We start from the raw sequence: 22,515 nt of genomic DNA on the forward strand, positions 1-22,515 counted from the left end.
ACCCAGAACAACCACCTCAGGCTGTAATAACGGCCTTGATATGCCTGGGCATTGAGTCAAAACAGAGCTTGGATGGCTTGTACAGGTACAGCTGCCCATGCAGCTTCAACACGATACCACAGTTCATCAAGAGTAGTGACTGGCGTATTGTGACGAGCCAGTTGCTCGCCCACCTTTGGCCAGAAGTTTTCAATTGGTGAGAGATTTGGAGAATGTGCTGGCCAGGGCAGCAGTCGAACATTTTCTGTATCCAGAAAGGCCCGTACAGGACCTGCAACATGCGGTCGTTCATTATCCTGCTGAAATGTAGGGTTTCTCAGGGATCGAATGAAGGGTAGAGCCATGGGTCGTAACACATCTGAAATGTAACGTCGACTGTTCAAAGTGTCGTCAATGCGAACAAGAGGTGACCGAGATGTGTAATCAATGGCACCCCATACCATCACGCCGGATGATACGCCAATATGGCTATGACGAATACACGCTTCCAATGTGTATTCACTGCGATGTCGCCAAACACGGATGCGACCATCATGATGCTGTAAACAGAACGTGGATTCATCCCAATAAATGACGTTTAGCAATTTGTCACCCAAGTTCGTTGTTGAATACACCATCACAGGTGCTCCTGTCTGTGATGATGCGTCAAGGGTAACCGCAGCCATGGTCTCCGAGCTGTAAGTCCATGCTGCTGCAAACGTCGTTGAACTGTTCATGCAGATGGTTGTCGTCTTGGAAACGTCCCCTTGACTCAGGGATCGAGACGTGGCTGCACGATCCATTACAACCATGCGGATAAGATGCCTGTCATCTCGACTACTAGTGATACGAGGCTGCTGGGATACAGCACAGCGTTCCGTATTACCCTCCTGAACCCGCCGATTCCATATTCTGCTAACAGTCATTGGATCTCGACCAACGCGAGCAGCAATGTTGCGATAAGGTAAACCGCAGTTGCGATGGGCTGGGCTACAATCCGACCTTTATCGAAGTCTGAAACGCATCTCAACAACGTTTCACCAGGTAACGCCGGTCAACTGCTGTTTGTGTATGAGAAATCGGTTGGAAACTTTCCTCATGTCAGCACGTTGTAGGTGTCGCCACCGGCGCCAACCTTGTGTGAATGCTCTGAAAAACTAATCATTTGCATATCACAGCATCTTCTTCCTGTCAGTTAAATTTCGCGTCTGTAGCACATCATCTTCGTGGTGTAGGAATTTTAATGGCCAGTAGTGTATAATGAAAATGATAGTTGCTACTCACCATATAGCGGAGATGCTGAGTTGCAGAAAGGCACAACCACAAAGACTACCGGAAAGTTAGCTTTCAGCTAACAAGGCCTTTGTCAAAAACACACACACTCTCTCTCTCTTCGCTTTCTTGGCTGAAAGCTACCTTCCTGACAGTGGTCTTGTTGTGCCTTTCTGCGAGTCAGTATGTCCGCTATGTGTTGAGTAGCAACTATACTTTTCATTATATTTTTACATTCCATCCAGGATTTTCCATTGTATGGTATATGATGACATTGTTACTGCTGCTGCTGCAGCACAGGTCACATCATAATTTATAAATCAAAAGCTTCAGTGTTCAAATGCATGTCTGTTTGGTTACAGATGCACTAATAATATTACATAAAATGGACAAAGTAAGAGATCACAAAAGCATGGTAATGGATCAATGAATTTATGTCTATTGTACATCTTCTTACAACTGTAACTTGGTACTGAGAAGAAAATTTGTTCTTGTGATAAAATGAAACAAAAGATATTGTGTATTTTTAAAACCACTATAGCTGTGGGATTAATGAATCTCAACAGAAAATCTGGAAGTGTGCAATGGAAATGAGCATGTACACTCCTTTGCTTTCAAGCAAACATATTTATACTTACTTTGCCCGCTGCAAGATAACCACCATTTTCCTTAGCCAAATTATCAAGTCTTGGCATAATTATTGTCTCCAGTTCATTAAGAATTGCTGTCTTCTTCTTCTCCTTTTCAACTTCATCAGGTTCATAGAAAAACTTGTCTATCTCTGCATAAAAGAATGATTATTTTAACAAAATGTCCACCATACAGGTAGATATTTGTTGTCAAGGAACTGAAAGTGACTATTATATGGTTCTTAATGATCTTTTTAGGCTTCTCGCTCAGTTTCTTCCACTTACAAATAGCTTTGAAAAACCACATAAATTAATGTAACAAACAGGAACAGGGTACTTAAATGTTTTCAGATTGCATTGGTAATGCTACTTTAATGATTTTTTACTGCAGAGAGATGTTCCTCTCTTTACATGAAGTTACAATAGGACATACTTGAAGAAACATAAATGCTCTTTCCAACAGATACATGGAGTTGAAATGTTTTAAATTATGAAAATATTGTTGGAATGGATGGGATGAGGACTCAACTTTCAGTTTAACTGAGGCAGAACAGAGTTACAAAGAAATAAGAAAAGCAAGGTAATGTAATTTAACTCCCATAGAAGCCAATTATTCAGAGCATTTCAAAGGCATTTCTCTTCATAATTATATATGTGTATGTACTTTAAAATTATAATCCCATTTGAACAGGCATCAGGAGGTCCAATGGTACCAACCAACCAACATGTCATCCTCAGCTGAGAGGTGTCACTAGATGCGGATATGGAGGGGCATGTGGTCAGCACACAGCTCTCCCAACTGTTGCCAGCTTTTAACACCAGAGCCACTACTTCTAAATCAGGAAGCTCCACAACTGGCCTCACAAACGCTGTGTGCAGCCCACTTGCTAACAGTGCTCAGCAAAGCCAGACAGTCACCCCCTATTGGCACTTTGTTTTTCAATAAAAGAACATGTACTCATGGGAACTGCACAAATAGTTAGGCCACATAGCTACAAGATTCCACACTGAGATTTTAACACTATCAGAAACCCTCGAAGAACAATAGGTTCAGACATGCAACACTGACATTTATAATAGATGTTACATCATTGTTCTGGCTCGAGTCCATTTATTACAATAACTTGCAAGATAGCACCTTTTATTGATGTTTTTCATATTGATTATGCCAAAGTACAGAAAATGAATAATTTTGTGAATTTTGTTACAGTCGGCTAACTCCATAGGCAGCTAAAGCACCGTAGTTCAGCTTGGAAGATGTTGACAGAAGTCAACATATTTCATGCGTTCTCACACTGCTGCCAATCCTTGATATCTACAGTGTGTGGCACGAATTATTGGACTTTATGTGTATGGCATGAAAAGTAAGCTGCCACTATTGTATGAGATACTTCCCTCCATGCAACTACTCTCTTCTGTGCATTCATACAGGCTATATTTCATTTGCAGATCAAATGCTGAAATAAGTTACAAGTACATCAGCATGTAACTTCCACATGTAAAAAGCAAAGGTGAAACTACAAAAAGACATAAATGTATAAAGTGTGCAATCATTTTATTAATGCAAATGCAAAATCTAGTTTTTGTGGATTTATGTGCTGCTTTGGCGGCAGCAAGCGCACAGTTTCCGAAACTGGTGAATCCTGCATGCCCATTACTTTTAGAACAGTACATAAAACATAATATCCCAGATCTTACCACCTTTTAAAAGATTTTATTTCAAATATATGCACAAGTATGTAAAAATCAATATTAAAGTCAGATTCCACTTGCACACATTTAAAAATGCAGTGATTTTATCTTTTAAAAATTCTTGAAAGAGGGCAATTTGAACGATTTTCTTAAACGAACATAAAAATTAATTTTATAACTCATCCTGATATCCATATTAATTGTTTTGTCAATTAAATACCAGACTAATCAAGAGCTGCTTTATTAACTGCTTCCATGTTACCTCAGGGTTCCCAGTGACCAGTGACATTTCTACTGAAGCAGATGATTGGCATGAAATGTGTGTTGTCAGTGTTGTACTAAGCGATGGGAACTTTTTCTTCCAACACCACTCCTCACCTTTTGATAATCTGGATGCTAGTTTCCTTCTACTGGCAAACCAAGGGGACTGGATTTGCTAAAACGCTTACAGACTGAACATTGTGTTTTTAAAATGTAGCGGGACGTTTTTGTTGTTTCTTAGGAATAATGTTAGCAAATAATTTCAAATGCAGAAAGGTCTTCTTGTTATGTAATTGTGCCCTGTGTATAACAAAGGCCAGAAATGCAATTAAAATATTTTACTGTAACCTAAAGCACAGTACACGTTTAGCCCATGTGCTGCATCATGCAACTGAAACAGTATATCTAGTATAAGGCAATGTGAACACACTGGTATCCTCCACAAAGAAGATAAATAAGCACATAAAATACAAAGGTTTGGTACGCCCAACAGCATTAATTAAATCATATGCTGACTTTTGTTTCCCTGTATTCTTGAAAGCACCTGCCCGTGTTGCTGCTTTTAGAGATATACCACCAAATTTAGCTTGTCCCCACAATTTATTTTAACTTGATTGATACCTTGATAAATGCAGCTATCTTTTAATATAATAATTTTGATGAAGTTAGGTCTGTAAGAGATCGTAAATTCACACAATTCCATTCACTTCATTCTATTGCAAAGCCTTTAGTTACTGCCCCCGATTTTTTTCACACTTAGGTCATAGACACTTTCAAAGCCACTGATGCAGCTTGCATTAAAGATGTACAAGTGACATTTAAAAAAATGGATTTGAAGCACGACCTGATTTACATCATATTAGGCTTTGCACATTTGTCTGCAGCAACACAAAAGTTGAAAACCACACCCCAGCCACAGGTGAAATCTTTCATAATTATTTAAGATTCTGAAAAACCTTTGCAGTCATCCTATGCGCAAGTGGATGTTGCATCAAAAGGTAATGTGAACAAAGTTATTTAATCAAATCCTGATTCTGAGTTTATGACGTAGATAAAAAAAATGTTTTCTGACAAGAATGCAAAAGATTATATCACAATTGTCTGATATTTATTCACCTAAATATGCATTTGTCACTTCTTGTGATACAGAAAGATAATTTTGTATGTATAAAAATGTTCTGTCAGGTAAATATGTAAGCCTACATTAAATATACATTTTTTAGCCTCAAGTTATACCAAAAACAATGTACAAAACTTGGCAGTGAAAATAATGCAAGATATACCTGAGGATCCATATTTTAAAGATAAGTGGTTAACCATGAAACAAGATGGGGTTGTTAATAATAACACAGCTGAATTGATAATACATGATGATGCTTTGTTTTGGAGAGTAAGAACTATATGACTTTCTTGAGAGTATGTATAATAATGACTGTGGAGACAGAACTTTGGAGTACTTAAGTGCTTCAAGCACATGGTCAAATTCAATTACTTTGTGGGTTTAAGTAGAAAAGTAGTACTAGGTTTAAGATCCTGTGAATTATGCCAGAAAATGAAAGATGATAAAGTTGTGAGTTATAAGTTGTATGCAATAATACCAAATGTTTACATAACCTTACTGTAGTTGACTTTTTCAGTCAACTTCCAATGCGTAGAGGCGGAATAACATAATTTTGTACTACCTGAGTGCTGGTCGAAATATGTAAAATGGTATCCCATAAAAAATGCAAATACAGAAACAGTGAGTCACAGTTTGAAAAAAAAAAAAAAAAATTTCAAAAGTGTAGGAAGATCACACAGATTACTAACAGATAATGATCCACAGTTTTTCAGTCAAGGTGTTTAAAGGGTTTTTGATATGGGAAAGAGTTAAGCATTTATCTATCTCAAAATACGACCAACAGAGTAGCCCTTTTGAATGAATTATGAAGCTTTTACGATTATGTAGAATCTGTTGTCCTACTAAACATACTTCTTGGGCACAATCAATTCCTGAGTTCCATATTATCATCAGTGAACTACACATGACAATGAGCTTATCACCTGTGGAAGTGATGGACAAACTATTTATTGGGGAACCATAACTAAAAATGTTGAAGTGGCCTAAATTGGAAGCAATGTCTATGCATGAAATACAATTACAGGTAAGTGAATTTTGTTTACGCACGGAACTAAGGGCGCGGCAGCATAACTGTCACACAAATGTTCCAGAATTAAAGATAGTCAAATTGATATTGATGCTTGATCACCAGTTAAATCCAAACAAAGCTTTGTTCCAGTACAACCAACTACACAATTGGAAAAAGGATTATATAATGTGGAACTGGTAAAACGTTACAAACAGCCAGAATAACCTTTATGGAATAGTACAGCAAGCTGAGCATAGCTAGTTGTGAATTTTGTGATGCATGATATATCGCAGCAGCATAACAGAAAAAAATAAAGTCTATTACTTTCTTATATTTTCCAATACTAATACCGTATTTACTCGAATCTAAGCCGCACTCGATTCTAAGCCGCACCTGAAAAATGAGACTCGAAATGTAGGAAAAAAATTTTTCCCCGAATCTAAGCCGCACCTGAAATTTGAGACTCTAAATTCAAGGGGGGAGAAAAGCTTTAGGCCGCACCTCGAAATCAAAGCAAAGTTGGTCCATTGTAATATGAGACACAATTTAGGTCGAATGAATGACGATACAGCTACAGTAGTTTGGTTCGAGTCGTAAGCTTAGCAGTTAAGCTTTACCAGGTAGCCATTGCTATGAGTCAGGCGCTCCTTCCGTATTTATACGGGTACCCTTCCTTTTTCACGTGCTTCGTCTGGTTTGAATTGATTGCTTATTTTTCTTTGATATGATTAGACAGCGTATGATAGATGATGTTCTGAACGAAAATTTTTCTCCATTTGAAAATCTTTGCAGGCGCCTCTTTATTACATTAATTCTGCACAGAAATTAGAGTCATCTTAGATTTAAAAATCAAGTCAATTGCCGTGCTTCATTTCTGGCTGTGTCACTATTAGGCATAAGAATACTACGAATATAAACGTGACATGATATGTATATTCTTCCGCGTTTGCTCTTGTCTCACTCTAGTTTCGTAATTTATTAGGCAGACAGGATTTAAATGAGATACCAACAAACACGAAACAATACATGGCAAAATGTTTAAATTCATATTATTCTTATGGTCAAGAGAATACTGCATGTGATTCACAATTCATAAAAGTTTCTTATAGCAATAATCTCTTCTAACAGGTAGGAAAAAATTCAGAACGTAGAGTTGGCCATATTGACAAACATCCCAAACAGTCTTGCCAGTCGGATTTTTCGTAGCACATTGAAATGCTGCTACAGTCGAAGATGAACAATACGGAATTTGTATTTACTTCGTTGGATAATATATGAAAATGCAGTGGTCGAAACTCGGGGCAGAGAATAAAGCTCGTCTTCCGCCCTTTTTTTCTTTTAAATTTACTTACTGACTCAGAGGTTTTGGCGCCAGTATTTATCTTTGTGCCTGCAAAGCATGCTTGTGTAGCGCTACATATATTCGACGGCAGAAGTTAGTTGTGGCGCGGCACCTACCAACATTTTTCAGAACTTCCGCTAGCTTTGCACTCGAATCTAAGCCGCAGGCGGTTTTTTGGATTACAAAAACTGGAAAAAAAGTGCGGCTTAGATTCGAGTAAATACGGTAAGTAATTTCCGTGAATGACAGGATAAGGTTTTCTAACTTTTGTGTACAACTCATGATAATTTATGGTGGGTTCATACAGTGATATGAACACACTCATCATCTTGAATGTTAGCTTAGTCATGTTTTTTTTTCGGGGGAGAGATGGGGCTGAAGGGTTGGGGGGGGGGGGGGGGGGCTTACAACTTGGGACCTTCCTAAGGAGATAAAGAAAGAGATAGCAAGCTAACGATGGAGTGCTAGGAAATGCAGTCACACACGTGGGGAGATGGGAAGGGAATGTGCTGTAGGTAAGCTAAGGAGATGTTGAAACCAAATGGAAGACACAAACAAAATGTACAGAAAACAAAGCATAAAGTCAAAAGTGTTGGTAGGGAGGCACCAGAAGATGTGGCAAGAAGGTTGAAGAGCAATGAAAGACTTAGGATACCTCATAGTGGTAGTTATGTGATGTGGTGCACGGTGAGAGGAGAGAGCGAGAGAAGGGACGTTTATAGAGTAGGTTACCCCATAGATGAGAACCTATGTCAAGTTAGTGTGGACTCAAAGGAGGGATGGCCCAACTGCATTTTTTAGTGTGATGGGAGAAAGAGTTGAGGGTTGCACATTGCATCAAGCTTGTGCACAAGGGGGAAAGAGTAACTATCCCTGGAAAAGCTGTTCAGAATCAAGTGAGGTACGACACTACCTGTGTGTGCAGCCTGAACGGTGAGCAGACATCTCTGCTTGCTGAAGGAGCATGCTATTCCATGCTGCCACCAGTTGAAGGTGCTTTGGAGGAGCTGCATAGAGTATGCAAGCGGACCACTCCAAAAATGTCAATAGAAGTAGTAAAGACACAAGAGAGACTGGATGATTCTGGATGAAGGCCCAGATTAAGAGTTATTGTCATATAGTTGTGAAATGCAATTGTGTAAGTTTATGCAAGAAAATAACAGTGCTTAAACCAAAGTCACCGTTGTAAATAATTTATATAGCTAAAGATAGCAGAAACCACACTCTTTCAGTGAAGCATTCATACTTTTAAAAAAAAAAAAGAGTTACCAAGCAGGCAAGAAGTCAAGTTGGAGCAGACTAGCAGGGTCAGCACATAATAAGCGACCATCAATCAAGTGTTAACATACTGTACATTCAACCAGAAAAAGAGAAGGTGGCATTACACTTGGTGTTAACTATGGTAAACCACAGCAGCATCAGGGAAAATGATAAACGTCACAATGTACACAAGAAAATTACAGAAACACGTTAACTATTCTTTTCAGTGACTACATAAGAATGCTTAAAGTGGCCACTGGCGATTCATTTGACAGTGCAAATATCCTGAAACACACAAGCAGAAACCTTCCCACCGAATTATGGTAATAATAATGGAATTTTTGTTTAATTCTAACACGGGAAAATAGATGATGGAATAATGACAATATTATGTAAAGGATAGATTGCTACTCACCATATAGCATAGATGATGAGTCGCAGATAGCTAGAACAAAAAGACTGTCAAACAAATTAGCTTTTGGCTGAAAAGGTCTTCATTGGAATTAGGTAACATATACATATACACAATGGTAAATCCAGGATGGAATGTAACAGTGTAGTGAAAAGGATAGTTGCTACCCATCATACAGTGGAGATACTGAATCACAGAAAGGCGCAACACAAAGACTGCCAGAACGTTAGCTTACGGCCAGCAAGGCCTTTGTCAAGGACATGGGAGGGCCGGAGGAATGTAGGATATATTGCACGGAAGAGTTCTCACATGTACAATTCAGAAAAGCTAGTGTTGGTAGGAAGGATCTGGATGGCACAGACTGTGAAGCAATCATTAAAATGAAGAACATTGCATTGGGCAGTGCACTCAGCAACCGGGTGGTCCAGCTGATTCTTGGCCAGAGAACGTCGGTGGTAGGGTGACCCCCATCCCAAATTTTGCAGTACAATCCTGCATTTAGATACATTTTAAACTATCCAGAGCAGGATCAGGTTTGTCACAAACAATGTGTTCTAGACTTACTTCAATTTTTTCTGTACGTGTATTTAAATTTCTTATGTTACTCATCTCAACTTTTCAGTTGTTGGTTCATTTGTTATATTGTAGGCTACTCTACACACATTAATTTAATCTGCTGTAATCTGTGGTTGTATATGAAAATGGAGAGTTCAGAAATAAATAGGATCCACAACTAGATAGTGACAAAAAGGAGTAAACTGGTAAGTATCTCCAGAACTAAAGTTTTTTTGTGTATGGAATGGGAAATGAATGCATTATTCTTGGCATCATGTGCAAGTAACAGGTTCAAAGGCATATGAACAATGTGTAATAAGACATTTAGTGTTGGTCATGGAGGCTCTAATGACATTACTAAACTTGCAAATTGGCAAAAACACAAACAAATGTGAGCCTCTCAATCAAGAATAAGGTAACAATTTCATTTTTTTGGTCAAATTCTAAAACAGCATGCAACAGGATAACGTTACAACTTCTGAATTGACCAAGGTGTATCAATGTTAACACAATGTGCCTTACCATTATTATGATCGTGGCCGAAAATTGGTGCCTATGACACTTCCAAATTCAGAAATCATTACAAGCATTTCTTTGGAAAGAACAAAAGCAACATCAAGACCTTGTTGATAGAAATATGTTTTACTCAACAGCAAGTGATACCTCTAAACATTTCCAGTTATGATTATGTATCTAAATTTTAATAAAGGTGTAGTGCATGGGTCATTAGACTATTATAGTGACCATCATGACAAATGCTATTTTTGATCAAATTAATGGCAGATTAACAATGCACAATTTAAGCCTCAATAACATTTCTTCATACTCTGCTGGTAGTGCACATATTAACTTTGGGAACAAACGTTCAGTATTTACTGTTAAGAAATGAAAGTATTTTTTTAATCCCAGCACGTCGTTCAGCTCATAAAATCTGTAACACATCAACACATCTAAGTTTGAAACTGATAAATTTCAACTTTTTGATTTAGAGTTCTGCTACAAAAATTTGTAACTATTTTGCCTGCCATTTAAAAATATTAAGAGGGTTTGAAGGAGTTTTTTGAATTTTGTGATGCTGAATACGTGGGAATTTTAAGACATGTTCCAACAAGATGACTGAGCATTTATGCAGCTGTTGACAGGCGGCTAAACTCCTTTCCAGTCATAAGATGTTAGTTTGTATCACAAAGGGAGAACTGCCCAGTAGTCATACAAACGTTTTTCCAGAATGTTCAGAATGGTGATGAGGATGTTTCTGAAACACATTGCTGTTTTTTTTATAATTGTCTAAAAATGTCAATGTTATTGTGGAGACCTTGGAAAGAGATAATTGTTGGCTGTTGAAGTGTCTTCCATAATGGAATCCCTTAAAAACAGGTAGAGCAAAGAATATCAGAGAGGTTCTTTGGGTTCAAAACTGTGACCTGTCTCAATATTCTGCCAGCAGAAGGTATGCAATCAATGTGTACAGATACAAGGTGGACTTACCTATAGATTAATGTTGTCTGTCAATAGCTGAGTCACTAGTCCTTTAGTTAAAAATGTTTGTGATAGGATTGTATCTCTTAATAAATAAAAAGAAAAGTCCAGCAGTTCTTTTCAACTGTTTACATAAAACCACTTCGCATATTTATTCACAGAGTTTGATTGCTATATCTAAAGACCAGATCTCATTACAGACTCAAAATGTTTATGCAGGTCTCCTCTACTCACATTTGAAAGATAACTTTAAATTATACTCCATTGAAAGGATAAGAATCATGACTTATTTGGCACACAAAGTAATTTTTCCTATAGAAGATTAACAAATTGTCTGCAAGGCACACAGAATGATGATAATAGTTCATTAATACACAGTGGCACGTTTACGAATGTTACTTGTTAAGTCTATTGCTGATTCTAATAGTAACTGCTCATATCCTACAATAATCCCGAGGCTCGTTCAAACAACAACACTGGAGCATACAATGTAGAGAATACTGAAAACCTCTGAGCAAGTTACAAACTGTTAACTCCAAGAAAAATGAGATGTGTAACTATGGAATTCTGCACATTTCGTCCTTACAGAGATGCGCACTAGAATATTATGTGATTTGGGTTATTTAATTATTACTTGAAATTTCCCTAGGTCAAATTATTGTTTTCTAAATAGATGTATTAATGACCGTCAGGCTTCATTTATCAAATTATCTATATGAGCAGAACCAATTTATGCTTACACTATGGGAATTCCTGACTATTAGGTATGGCAGACCACTGATTATGTGGGTATTAAAAATTATGTAATTCTTAATTATGGCAATTACATATTTGCTACTAATGTTATTGGGTGTAGAAAATCTAGCCCATCAGTAGTATGTAAACATATTCCAGAAATTTATAGTGGCTTGGTCATAACATAATCTGAAAGTTTGGGCTGGTTGAAATCTTTAATTAATTATATTTCCTGAACTAATTACATTTGAACTAAAGTAAACATGTCTTGGAAACGAGCAAAAATTGATGTACAGTTTTGAGATAATCTACTTTTCTGAATCTATTAGCTTACTAGATTTTTATGGATGCCTCCTAGGTTGAAAACGTTGGAATAAAATAACTTTTCAAACACGTCATCTCCAGCAAAACTAATTAATACAAAATGTTCAGAACAGTGGATTCCATAATCTGAATGAATAGGTTTCACAGGGGAAATTAACTTGCACCAGCTTGTAAATTCATGTAATGTGTGCTCAGATAACGGATTCTATCATCAAAATTTTTGGGAAGAATAACAGCAAGAAAAGAAAACAAACTAGTATTGATCCTAGCTATTGTAATTAGGAGTGTAAAATAGGGAGGCAGGGGCCAAACTTGCTTTGTCACAAACTGAGTTAATGTTTATACAATGGTATGAAACAGCACTGGAGCATTTGATATCTAGGTTTGATTTTTCAGTAAATAGAGTTATTTATTTGGAGAAGGAGATTGATTTCAACTCTGTTCTAAAAATGCTTTAGGGATTAAATTTAGAAAATAGAAGTTGATGAATTGTATGAAGATTTTTTACTAGTAAAGGACCCAATTAGTGTGCTGGTGTAAGCTGTGACCAGCACACCGGTCGGCAAAGATGTAATGCGAAGATAGATTGTAGGTACTGGATCAAGTGTGTGTGTGTCATGAGAGGGGTCAGGGGGACACCAACAAGCAACACGCTGCCCACACCCTCTAGACAGCCGCCGCCGCTGACCGGAGGAGCACTGACTGACTCATTCAATTGGCGTCTGTCAGTTCATCACAGAGCAGGCTCAGTTCATGTCACAGGCTGCGGCACTATATAGCGATCTGATTAGTGACTATATTGGACTTGTATTTTCCCAGCAGTGAGACTTAAGTTTGTAATAGCAAGATTACAGATATTGTCTGCAAGAGGATTATTACTGATCAACTTGTACCACAACACACAGACTCTATTCAAGTTAAGTATCCATTATAAGTAAATAAAGAACCACGTTAATTCACGTGTGCATTTGTGTTGTAGAAAGAGGACACTGGCCACTCATAACAACATACTCTCTCTTGGTTCCATACAGTACGAGACACTATGGTGGCGATGAGGATACTACATTTAGCATTACAGTAAATAACAAAAGTAAAGAATCTTGTGTAAGTAAATGGATGGCAGTGGAAGAAATAATGGCTCAGTTGTTAGAGTTTTATTTTCAATTCTACCAACAAATGCATTTGTTGAAAGAACTTTCAGCCTGGGACAAAGGTTGTGGACAGATAAGCTTTACATGAACACACTCCAAGCAGAGTTTCAAGTGAAAATATATTGTAACATACAGTGTAAAGACTTTCCCAATATGGTACTAAATGATAAGGAAAGTTTGGCATGTGCAGGAAGCAAAAAGAAATATCCTTTTAAACATAAATAGTATTTGTTATGTGTGTGAATTATATTGCAAGAAATAATACAATGTGTGTTTCTAAAAATGAATCAGTTCAAATAAGTTTATAATTTATAATCCTACAGTAATTTAAATACTGAGTTTTATGTTAGTAAGTGTGGAAACCATTTTTCTATGCATATGAGAAGGAAGAGAACACAATAAGGTCGGATTCAGTGTTTATGTTGTGAATTGCAGTTCTTTCTGTGGATGTAAGATTAGCTTGCATGTTGAGGGATTTGGGCAATGGCAGTGATGTAAGGTTCGACGAAGTTAAGAAGCTCTGGAAAGTTAACAGGGGGTGATTTGGGGAGAGTGGGGTGGATCATGGTTGATGGAGGAGTAAACTGAGTCACAAAGGGTTCAACATTGGTCTTTGGTTGTGTCCGATTGATACAGTTGATGGCGAAAAAGTGTTTCCACAGCTACAGATTTAATTTTCGTGCTGTACTGTGCCCCTCAAAATCCTGAAATCTCTCTCTTTTTTGACACTTGTCCCTCATAGGTGGTTACCCCAGTTGGTGGTCATTCATGTGGACAGACAGCTTGCTGGTTGTCATTCCCAAGTAGAATGCAGCACAGTGGTTGCAGCTTATCTTGTAGATCACATGGCTGGTTTCACAGGTGGCCCTGCGTGTGATGGAATAAGTTATGTGTGTGAACAGACTGGAGTATGTGGTTGTGGCAGGATCTAGGTCTATTACAGGGATACGAGCCATGAGGCAAGGGGTTGGGAGCAGGGGTTGTGTAGAAACCGACAAGGATATTGTGAGGGTTTGGTGGGTGATGGAATACCACTGTGGGAGAGGTGAGAAGGATAGCAGATAGGGCATTCCTCATTTCAGGGCATGATGAGAGATAGTCTAAATCCTGGTGGAGAATGTGGTTCAGTTACTCCAGTTCTGGGTGGTACTGAGCCACAAGAGGACTGCTCCCTGTGGCCAGACAGTGGGACTTGGGGAAGTGGGGTAGACTGGAGATGTAATGCATGGCACATCTGTTTCTGTACAAGATTGTGATGGTAATTCCAGTCTGTGAAGGCCTCATTTGAGACCCTTGGTATATTTCATGAGGGACAGCCACAGCCACGAGTGGCTAGGCCTTATGGATGGGACTTCTTGGTAAGGAATGAGTGGCACCTGCCCCAGTGAAGATATTGCTGGTGGTTGGATGTTTGATACGGAGGAGGTACTGATATAGCCATCTTACAGGTGGAGGTCAACACCAAGAAAGGTGACTTGTTGGGTTGAAGAGGACTAGGTGAAGTGAATGGGGGAGAAGGTGTTGGAAGAATATGTCCCTTGCCCTCAATCCAGATCACGAAGAGGTCATCAAAGAATCTGAACCAAGTGAAGGGTTGACGATTCTGGGTGTTAGAAAGGGTTCCTTTAGACGGTCCATGAATAGGTTGGCATAGGATGGTGCCCATCGCCGTACCCCGGATTTGTTTGTAGGTGATGCCTTCAAAAGAAAAGTAATTGTGGGGGATATAGGTGGTCATGGTGACTAGGGAGGATGTTGTAGGTTGAGAAAAGTAGTGTTCAATAGCAGCAAAGCCACAGGCATTAGGATGTTAGTATAAATGGAGGTGGTGTCAATAGTAACAAGCTGGGCACCACGTGGTAAAGGAACAGCAACTATGGAGAGATGGAGGTAGAAACAATTGTCATCTTTTATATACAAGGGTAGGTTACGGGTAATAGGATGAAGGTGTTGGTCTACGACAGCAGAGATTCTCTCAGAGGGCAACACAGTAACAGGCCACAATGGGGCATCCTGGGTGGTTGAACTTCAGGAAGATCTTGAAGATAGGAGTGCGGGGAGTGGTTGGGGTGAAGAGAGAGATGGACTGACTCCGAGGAGAGGTTCTGGAATTGGCGTAATGGTTTGAGGAGAGACTGGAGATTTCTGGAAAGGGGCCAATGCAGCAGGGTTTTTAGGAGGATGACTGACAGCTGGTGGAGTCTTCCTTCCAGGTAATCCTTGCAGTTCAAAACAACAGTGATGGAGCCTTTGTCAGCAGGTAGGATAATAAGGTCGGGATCAGTGTTTAGGTAATGAATTGCGGTTCTTTCTGTAGATGTAAGGTTAGCTTTCATGTTGAGGGATTTGTGCAATGGTGGTGATGTAAGGTTCAAAGTTAAGAAACTCTGGAAAGTTAACAGGGGGTGATTTTGGGGCAGTGGGGGTGGATCATGGTTGGATGGAGGAGTGAACTGAGCCACACAGGGTTCAACATAGATCTTTGGTTGTGTCCGATTGCTAGGGTTGGTGGCGGAAAAGTGTTTCCACTGTAGGGACTGGGAGAAAGAGAGAAGGTGTTTAACAAGTCCGGCATTATTGAATTTGGGAATTGGACAAAAGATGACGCCTTTGGAAAGGAGTAATATTCTGTGGGGCTAAGGCTTTTGAAGGAAAGGTTCATGATTTTTTGAGGGTGGGGTAAATGTAGTACATCTGCAAGGCAGGGTTTATCAGTTATGAGGGGATGTGGGGAGAGGTTTGGAGGTTGTTGTAGAAGTGGTAGATAGTGATAGTCCAAGGTGGGAGTAAGAAATGAACCGGTTGGAGAGTTTTTTGAGATGGCGTTGTGCATGCTGCTCTAGTTCCTGGAGGGAAAGAGTTTCAATGTGTGATATGGGATACATGAATTTGGGATGGCATAGCAGGAGAATTTTACAGTTGGAGAGGAGGTATTGCGAGAAGGTTTGGGCCTGATTGACATGGTTTTGCAAAACTTCACTGGTGAGGATTAGGGATTGGTGGAATCTGAACAGACAGAGGTCACTTTGGAAGAAGGGGTTGCAGCTAGAGTTGGGTAATTTGATGGTAAGGCAATTTGAGGGGATTCCCTGAGCCAAGCAACAATTTAGGAACAGTATGTGGAAATTGGTTCTGGTCATGGATAAGGAAACTTTTCTGTATTGATACAGATGGATTAGATTAGATTTACTTTCATTCCAATTGATCCATAGTGAGGAGGTCCTCCAGGATGTAGAACACGTCAGAAAAACAATAATACATGACAAATATTTACAACTTAAACAAATAAGCTAATGTACCATTCCACAGGTCCCAAGTGGAATGATCGTCATTTTTTTAATGACCACTATATGAAATTAAACCCTTGTGAAGATTATTCTTATTTCTACATCTACACCTACATCCATACTCCGCAAGCCACCTGACGGTGTGTGGCAGAGGGTACCTTGAGTACCTCTATCGGTTCTCACTTCTATTCCAGTCTCGTATTGTTCATGGAAAGAAGGATTGTCGGTATGCCTCTGTCGGGGCTCTAATCTCTCTGATTTTATCCTCATGGTCTCTTCGAGAGATATACATAGAAGGGAGCAATATACTGCTGGACTCCTTGGTGAAGGTATGTTCTCGAAGCTTCAACAAAAGCCCGTACCGAGCTACTGAGCGTCTCTCCTGCAGAGTCATCCACTGGAGTTTATCTATCATCTCCGTAATGTTTTCGGGATTACTAAATGATCCTGTAACGAAACGCACTGCTCTCCGTTGGATCTTCTCTATCTCTTCTATCAACCCTACCTGGTACGGATCCCACACTGCTGAGCAGTATTCAAGCAGTGGGCGAACAAGCGTACTGTAACCTACTTCCTTTGATTTTGGATTGCATTTCCTTAGGATTCTTCCAATGAATCTCAGTCTGGCATCTGCTTTACCGACGATCAACTTTATATGATCATTCCATTTTAAATCACTCCTAATGCGTACTCCCAGACAATTTATGGAATTAACTGCTTCCAGTTGCTGACCTGCTATATTGTAGCTAAATGATAAGGGATCTTTCTTTCTATGTATTCACAGCACATTACACTTGTCTACATTGAGATTCAATTGCCATTCCCTGCACCATGCGTCAATTCGCTGCAGATCCTCCTGCATTTCAGTATAATTTTCCATTGTTGCAACCTCTCGATATATCACAGCATTATCCGCAAAAAGCCTCAGTGAACTTCCGATGTCATCCACAAGGTCGTTTATGTATATTGTGAATAGCAACGGTCCTATGACACTCCCCTGCGGCACACCTGAAATCACTCTTACTTCGGAAGACTTCTCTCCACTGAATTGAACTGTTGGTGTGAAAAAGTGATATATTTTTAATGACACATTTCATTAAGGAAAAATATATTGGGAAGCAGTAGTTAGTATCCCTAGTTCCCTAAACAGGCCTCTGCAGGATGTTCCTGAGTTCACGTCACATGTAACTCTTACTGCACATTTTTGCACACGGGAAACTTTAGCTTGGCTTGATGAATTACCCCAAAAAATAATCCCATATGACATTATGGAATGAAAGTAAGCAGAGTATGCCCGCTTTTACATTTTTATATCCTCTAGGATCCATGGTGGAGGATAAAAATGTGTAAAAATATATAAATAAAGTAGAAATGTGTGCAAAAAACGATAGGAAAAATACACCAAAATACACTGGGAAAAAAAAATCACAAAAAGAATGAAACGGAAGAAGTATGGGGGGGAAAAGATGAAACCCGAGGGAGCAGGCTCATAGTGAAAGGCGGAAACTAACTGAAATTGACATGAAAACACAATGAGATCAAAGAAAAAATAAACACAAAGATTGTAATATAGGGTGCAGGTCTGTGGCTGGACAAGTGTGAAGAATGGGGACAGCACATGTGACTAGATTAAATTTAAATTTACAAGGAAAAAACTAGTTATGCTTTGCAATAGAAATGACAAGCATAGCAATAATACTAAACTTACTCAGTTTCAAATCCATCGCTGTGTCAGCAACCATGTCAATCTGAAGATCTTCCCAGTCATTGTCACCTACCAGTCCAAACTGCTTACCAAGATAACGGCTTATTGCTAGGGACTGATATATCCTCTTCCCATCTATTTCAAGAACTGGTACTTGTCCGAACGGCATATCTAAATGAAATTTAAAAAATAAACAAAATCACTGCACCACATTTATTCTGTGACATGACACACAGTTATATGATTAACTGTAGGACATAACACATCATCTTCCCTCACTAGGAACAAGTTGCTCAATCCACTGATGTAGATAAGAGTGATAAACGTTTGAATAAGACTCAGTACAATGCATTTCAACATGAATATCAGAGTGAAAACTCAATGCACCTAACACAAAGCTGCAACATCACAAAAATTTCAAAACACAGTCCTGTTTACACCCCTGATTGATTGTGACATGTTATTTGTCAATTATTTTATATTACTGTTCTGCTCTGACTGCAGAAAGTTTATTAGATCTCCAGGACACCATTTTCTTTTAACTAACAGTCTTACTAATAATTTCTGCAGTGGTTTGCACATCAGAAATAGCATGATTACAATGAATATAGTTGCCCATTGTAACGGAACATATTAAAGGCTTTACTTTAATGAAGTATGCGATCCCTTCCAAATTCAACCAGTTTAACGAGTATTTATGATTATAGAAAAGTTATTGTGTATGTTAACAATGATTGCACAACATGTCTCCATAAACAGTCAACCCATTAAATTATACTGAATAACTAACCCACACAAAAGTTTATATCACTTGATCACTGATACAGCAAATGTCATCATGAAAAACACTAAGTTTATCTTAAATAATTAATATGAAGTATGAAAAATAGTGGCCAACTTAGGTATTTTGGATCTCCTTAAATAAAAATCACCCAGTGAAACCTATTTGTTCACTAGGAGCGTTTTCACTCAGTATTCACGTAATCAATCCTATTTTAGAAGAAAACCAATGTAATTCTTCATAATTCACGTTACTTACTTATTTATGCAAATTAGAGAAGTCAATCGACAAACTTCTAAAAAACGACCTTTTTGTAACAAAGAATTATTCTGTCAAGTCAACAAATCTGTCTGTCATTTTAATAACATGTTAAATTATGTCACTCGATGCAAATTAACAACTTTTCTGCACAAATTATGATAACAGATGTACATGTGACTTATAAACTATATCTCTTTTTAGTAGTTCTTTGACAATGTTATAAATACAAGCAGCGAGAAGGGTCGAGAGAGCAGTCAGAGGCAGTCAGGGCAGTCGGAATGTCACTTTGGTGAAGTGTGTTTATGTGTTATTGTTTGGCAAAACAAGGCAAAGAACATGTAAAGGAAGTACTACTTTGTGTTGTGTTATGGTCTTTGGTGGACAGTGGAATTAATATGGCCACTAAAGTAATAAATATTTGATATTTACATATGTGTTGGTTTCGCTCGTTCTTTATCATCAAAAGCACATGAAAAACACGGGACCTCATGTGTTTACCCTAGACAACCAGATTTAGAGCCAGCATCAGCAACGAGACACAGCAGCGATCCAGCAAGCAGCAGCGATTACTACAATACAATACATTGTAATGGCGCCAACCTAACATCAAGTGCTAACAAGCTCCGTAAATGGGAGTGAAATAGTGCGTTTACAGCAATTAGCAAGATATCAACGACTTAGGCGGACCATTACACCATTCACCAAATATTCATAAATGCAGAAAAACCAACTTCCAGGCTGGAACCATAAAAACAGGATTAAGTGATCATAATGAGATTTTCACTCTGCAGCGGAGTGTGTGCTGATATGAAACTTCCTGGCAGATTAAAACTGTGTGCCCGACCGAGACTCGAACTCGGGACCTTTGCCTTTCGCGAGCAAGTGCTCTACCATCTGAGCTACCGAAGCACAACTCATGCCCGGTACTCACAGCTTTACTTCTGCCAGTATCTCGTCTCCTACCTTCCAAACTTTACAGAAGCTCTCCTGCGAACCTTGCAGAACTAGCGCTCCTGAAAGAAAGGATACAGTTTGGAAGGTAGGAGACGAGATACTGGCAGAAGTAAAGCTGTGAGTACCGGGCGTGAGTCGTGCTTCGGAAGCTCAGATGGTAGAGCACTTGCCCGCGAAAGGCAAAGGTCCCGAGTTCGAGTCTCGGTCGGGCAGACAGTTTTAATCTGCCAGGAAGTTTCATATCAGCGCACACTCCGCTGCAGATTGAAAATCTCATTCTGGAAACATCCCCCAGGCTGTGGCTAAGCCATGTCTCCGCAGTATCCTTTCTTTCAGGAATGCTAGTTCTGCAAGGTTCGCAGGAGAGCTTCTGTAAAGTTTGGAAGGTAGGAGACGAGGTACTGGCAGAAGTAAAGCTGTGAGTACCGGGCGTGAGTCGTGCTTCGGTAGCTCAGATGGTAGAGCACTTGCCCGTGAAAGGCAAAGGTCCCGAGTTCGAGTCTCGGTCGGACACACAGTTTTAATCTGCCAGGAAGTTTCAGGATTAAGTGATGATAATGGGCAGTATATTGCTTTCCATACAATACCAATACCTAAAACCTTGCCAAACAGAATTAGTCAAGGAAGAACTAATCCTAAGTGAACACAATACACACTTTTATGACATGATTCATTAATAATAACACCAACAGAACACTGAGACAGCATTTTTCAACTGCACACTTCAAGAACTTCTAGATAAATAAGTGTGAGTACACAATTGTTGGTGTAAGGGGGAAGACAACATTCAGACTTGTATAGGCTTGCAGAAGCAATTGTTAGCCTGCTGAAACAATTACCACAGCACTGTTTGGACAAATAATCATTAGATAGTGTAATGTGGTGTGTTACATTATGCAATTTGTATACTTTATTTGGTTAGCCTACCAGATATCGCAAATGTTAAAAAACATTTTTGACTTCGTGTTTGTAATCTTTTTTCCATAACTTCCAATTGAACCTCAAAGTTGAAATTTATAGTGAAGTTTGATATCATGAAGGTCTATTAACTGTAAAATTTTCAGATTTTATCTGGTCCCTCAACGAAGATATTGCAGGCCACAAAATAGAAAAATTTTAAAAATCCGTTTTTAAAAATTGTGTACTTTTTTAAGTGTAAGCTGCTCACCATTGATACTCTATAAAAAGTAACTATACTATACAGTGTAAAATAACAGAAAAATTATTAAAGCTGAGAAATTAATCTTTCTTTGGAAAACTACTGTTCAAAAATTGAGGTTTTGTTTTTTAATTTGTGGCTGGTAACTATGAGCTATTAAAAATATATTAAAAATACATTCAGCTAAGTGCTAATAATGTTAATTTGTAGGCCCAGAGTATGCTGAACTAAATGCATTTTATCTGAAAGGCTTAGGACAATCCACTACTGAATAATTGTAAAAATATAAATGCTTGCAAATACGAGAAAACACATGCAGCCTGGAACAAATATGGCCGCCAATTCAAAATAATAAACAATAAATTTAAAATAATATAATATTTTTGTGAATAATAAACATGGGGAATTCACCCAGCAAATTTAAAATTCTTCAGAGATGGTCAAGAACCAATTATTTTTTTCTCGGACTACTTTGTATGGATTGATCCCATCATAAAAACCTTAAAAACAAAACAGTCCTCAGGAGTAGATGGTATACCTGATAACATACTAAAAATATATAGTGAACTCACTGTACAACCACTAGCATATTTATGCAATAGTTCACTGGCTCAGGGACTTTCCCTTCTTGTCTAAAAATTGCAAAATTGAAACCCATATACAAAAAAGGAAGCATATATTATTGATCATGAAGCAATCTTGCAGAAATTAAATCAACTACGCATCAGAGGCACAGCTAATGACTGAGTCAAGTCATACCTTTGTGGACAGGAACAAACAGTAGAAATACAACACATTTATTGCAATGAAATCACAAACCATTACTCACATTACCAAGACACGAAATATGGTATTTCCAAGAATCAATACTGGGACCAGTGCTGTGCCTCATATGTAAATGACCCACAAACACACATACATTGCCAAAATGCTTACCAGTTTGCCAAAGAGCTTTCTCATTACTACAAAATCACAAAACTTACTACAAGAAAACGTAACAAAGACAATTGATCAGCAGAATGGCTCACATACAATAAGTTAATCTTAAATGAAGGAAAAACTGTAGCAATCAACTTCCATGATGTCAAGGAAAAAGTTCCACAAACTATCAGTATCCAGCTGCCAAACAAAGCTGTGAATAGAGTTGA

General features: G+C 38.6%; 1 protein-coding gene across 4 annotated transcripts in view; it reads right to left on the bottom strand.

Annotated features, from left to right (window-relative positions):
* The window catches only part of LOC126242583 (glutathione S-transferase-like), a 74,455-nt gene that overhangs the window by 5,006 nt on the left and 46,934 nt on the right, over nucleotides 1-22,515 (bottom strand). For all 4 annotated transcript variants that reach the window (XM_049948100.1, XM_049948101.1, XM_049948102.1 and 1 more), the window contains exons 3-4: nucleotides 18,216-18,383; nucleotides 1,890-2,032 (exon numbers count right to left, since the gene is read on the bottom strand). In XM_049948100.1, coding sequence (XP_049804057.1) covers nucleotides 1,890-2,032; nucleotides 18,216-18,383 — 311 coding nt within the window. The remainder of the gene's footprint in view (nucleotides 1-1,889; nucleotides 2,033-18,215; nucleotides 18,384-22,515) is intronic.

This window comes from Schistocerca nitens, chromosome 1 (genome assembly GCF_023898315.1).
Source record: "Schistocerca nitens isolate TAMUIC-IGC-003100 chromosome 1, iqSchNite1.1, whole genome shotgun sequence".
Lineage (NCBI taxonomy): Eukaryota > Metazoa > Arthropoda > Insecta > Orthoptera > Acrididae > Schistocerca > Schistocerca nitens.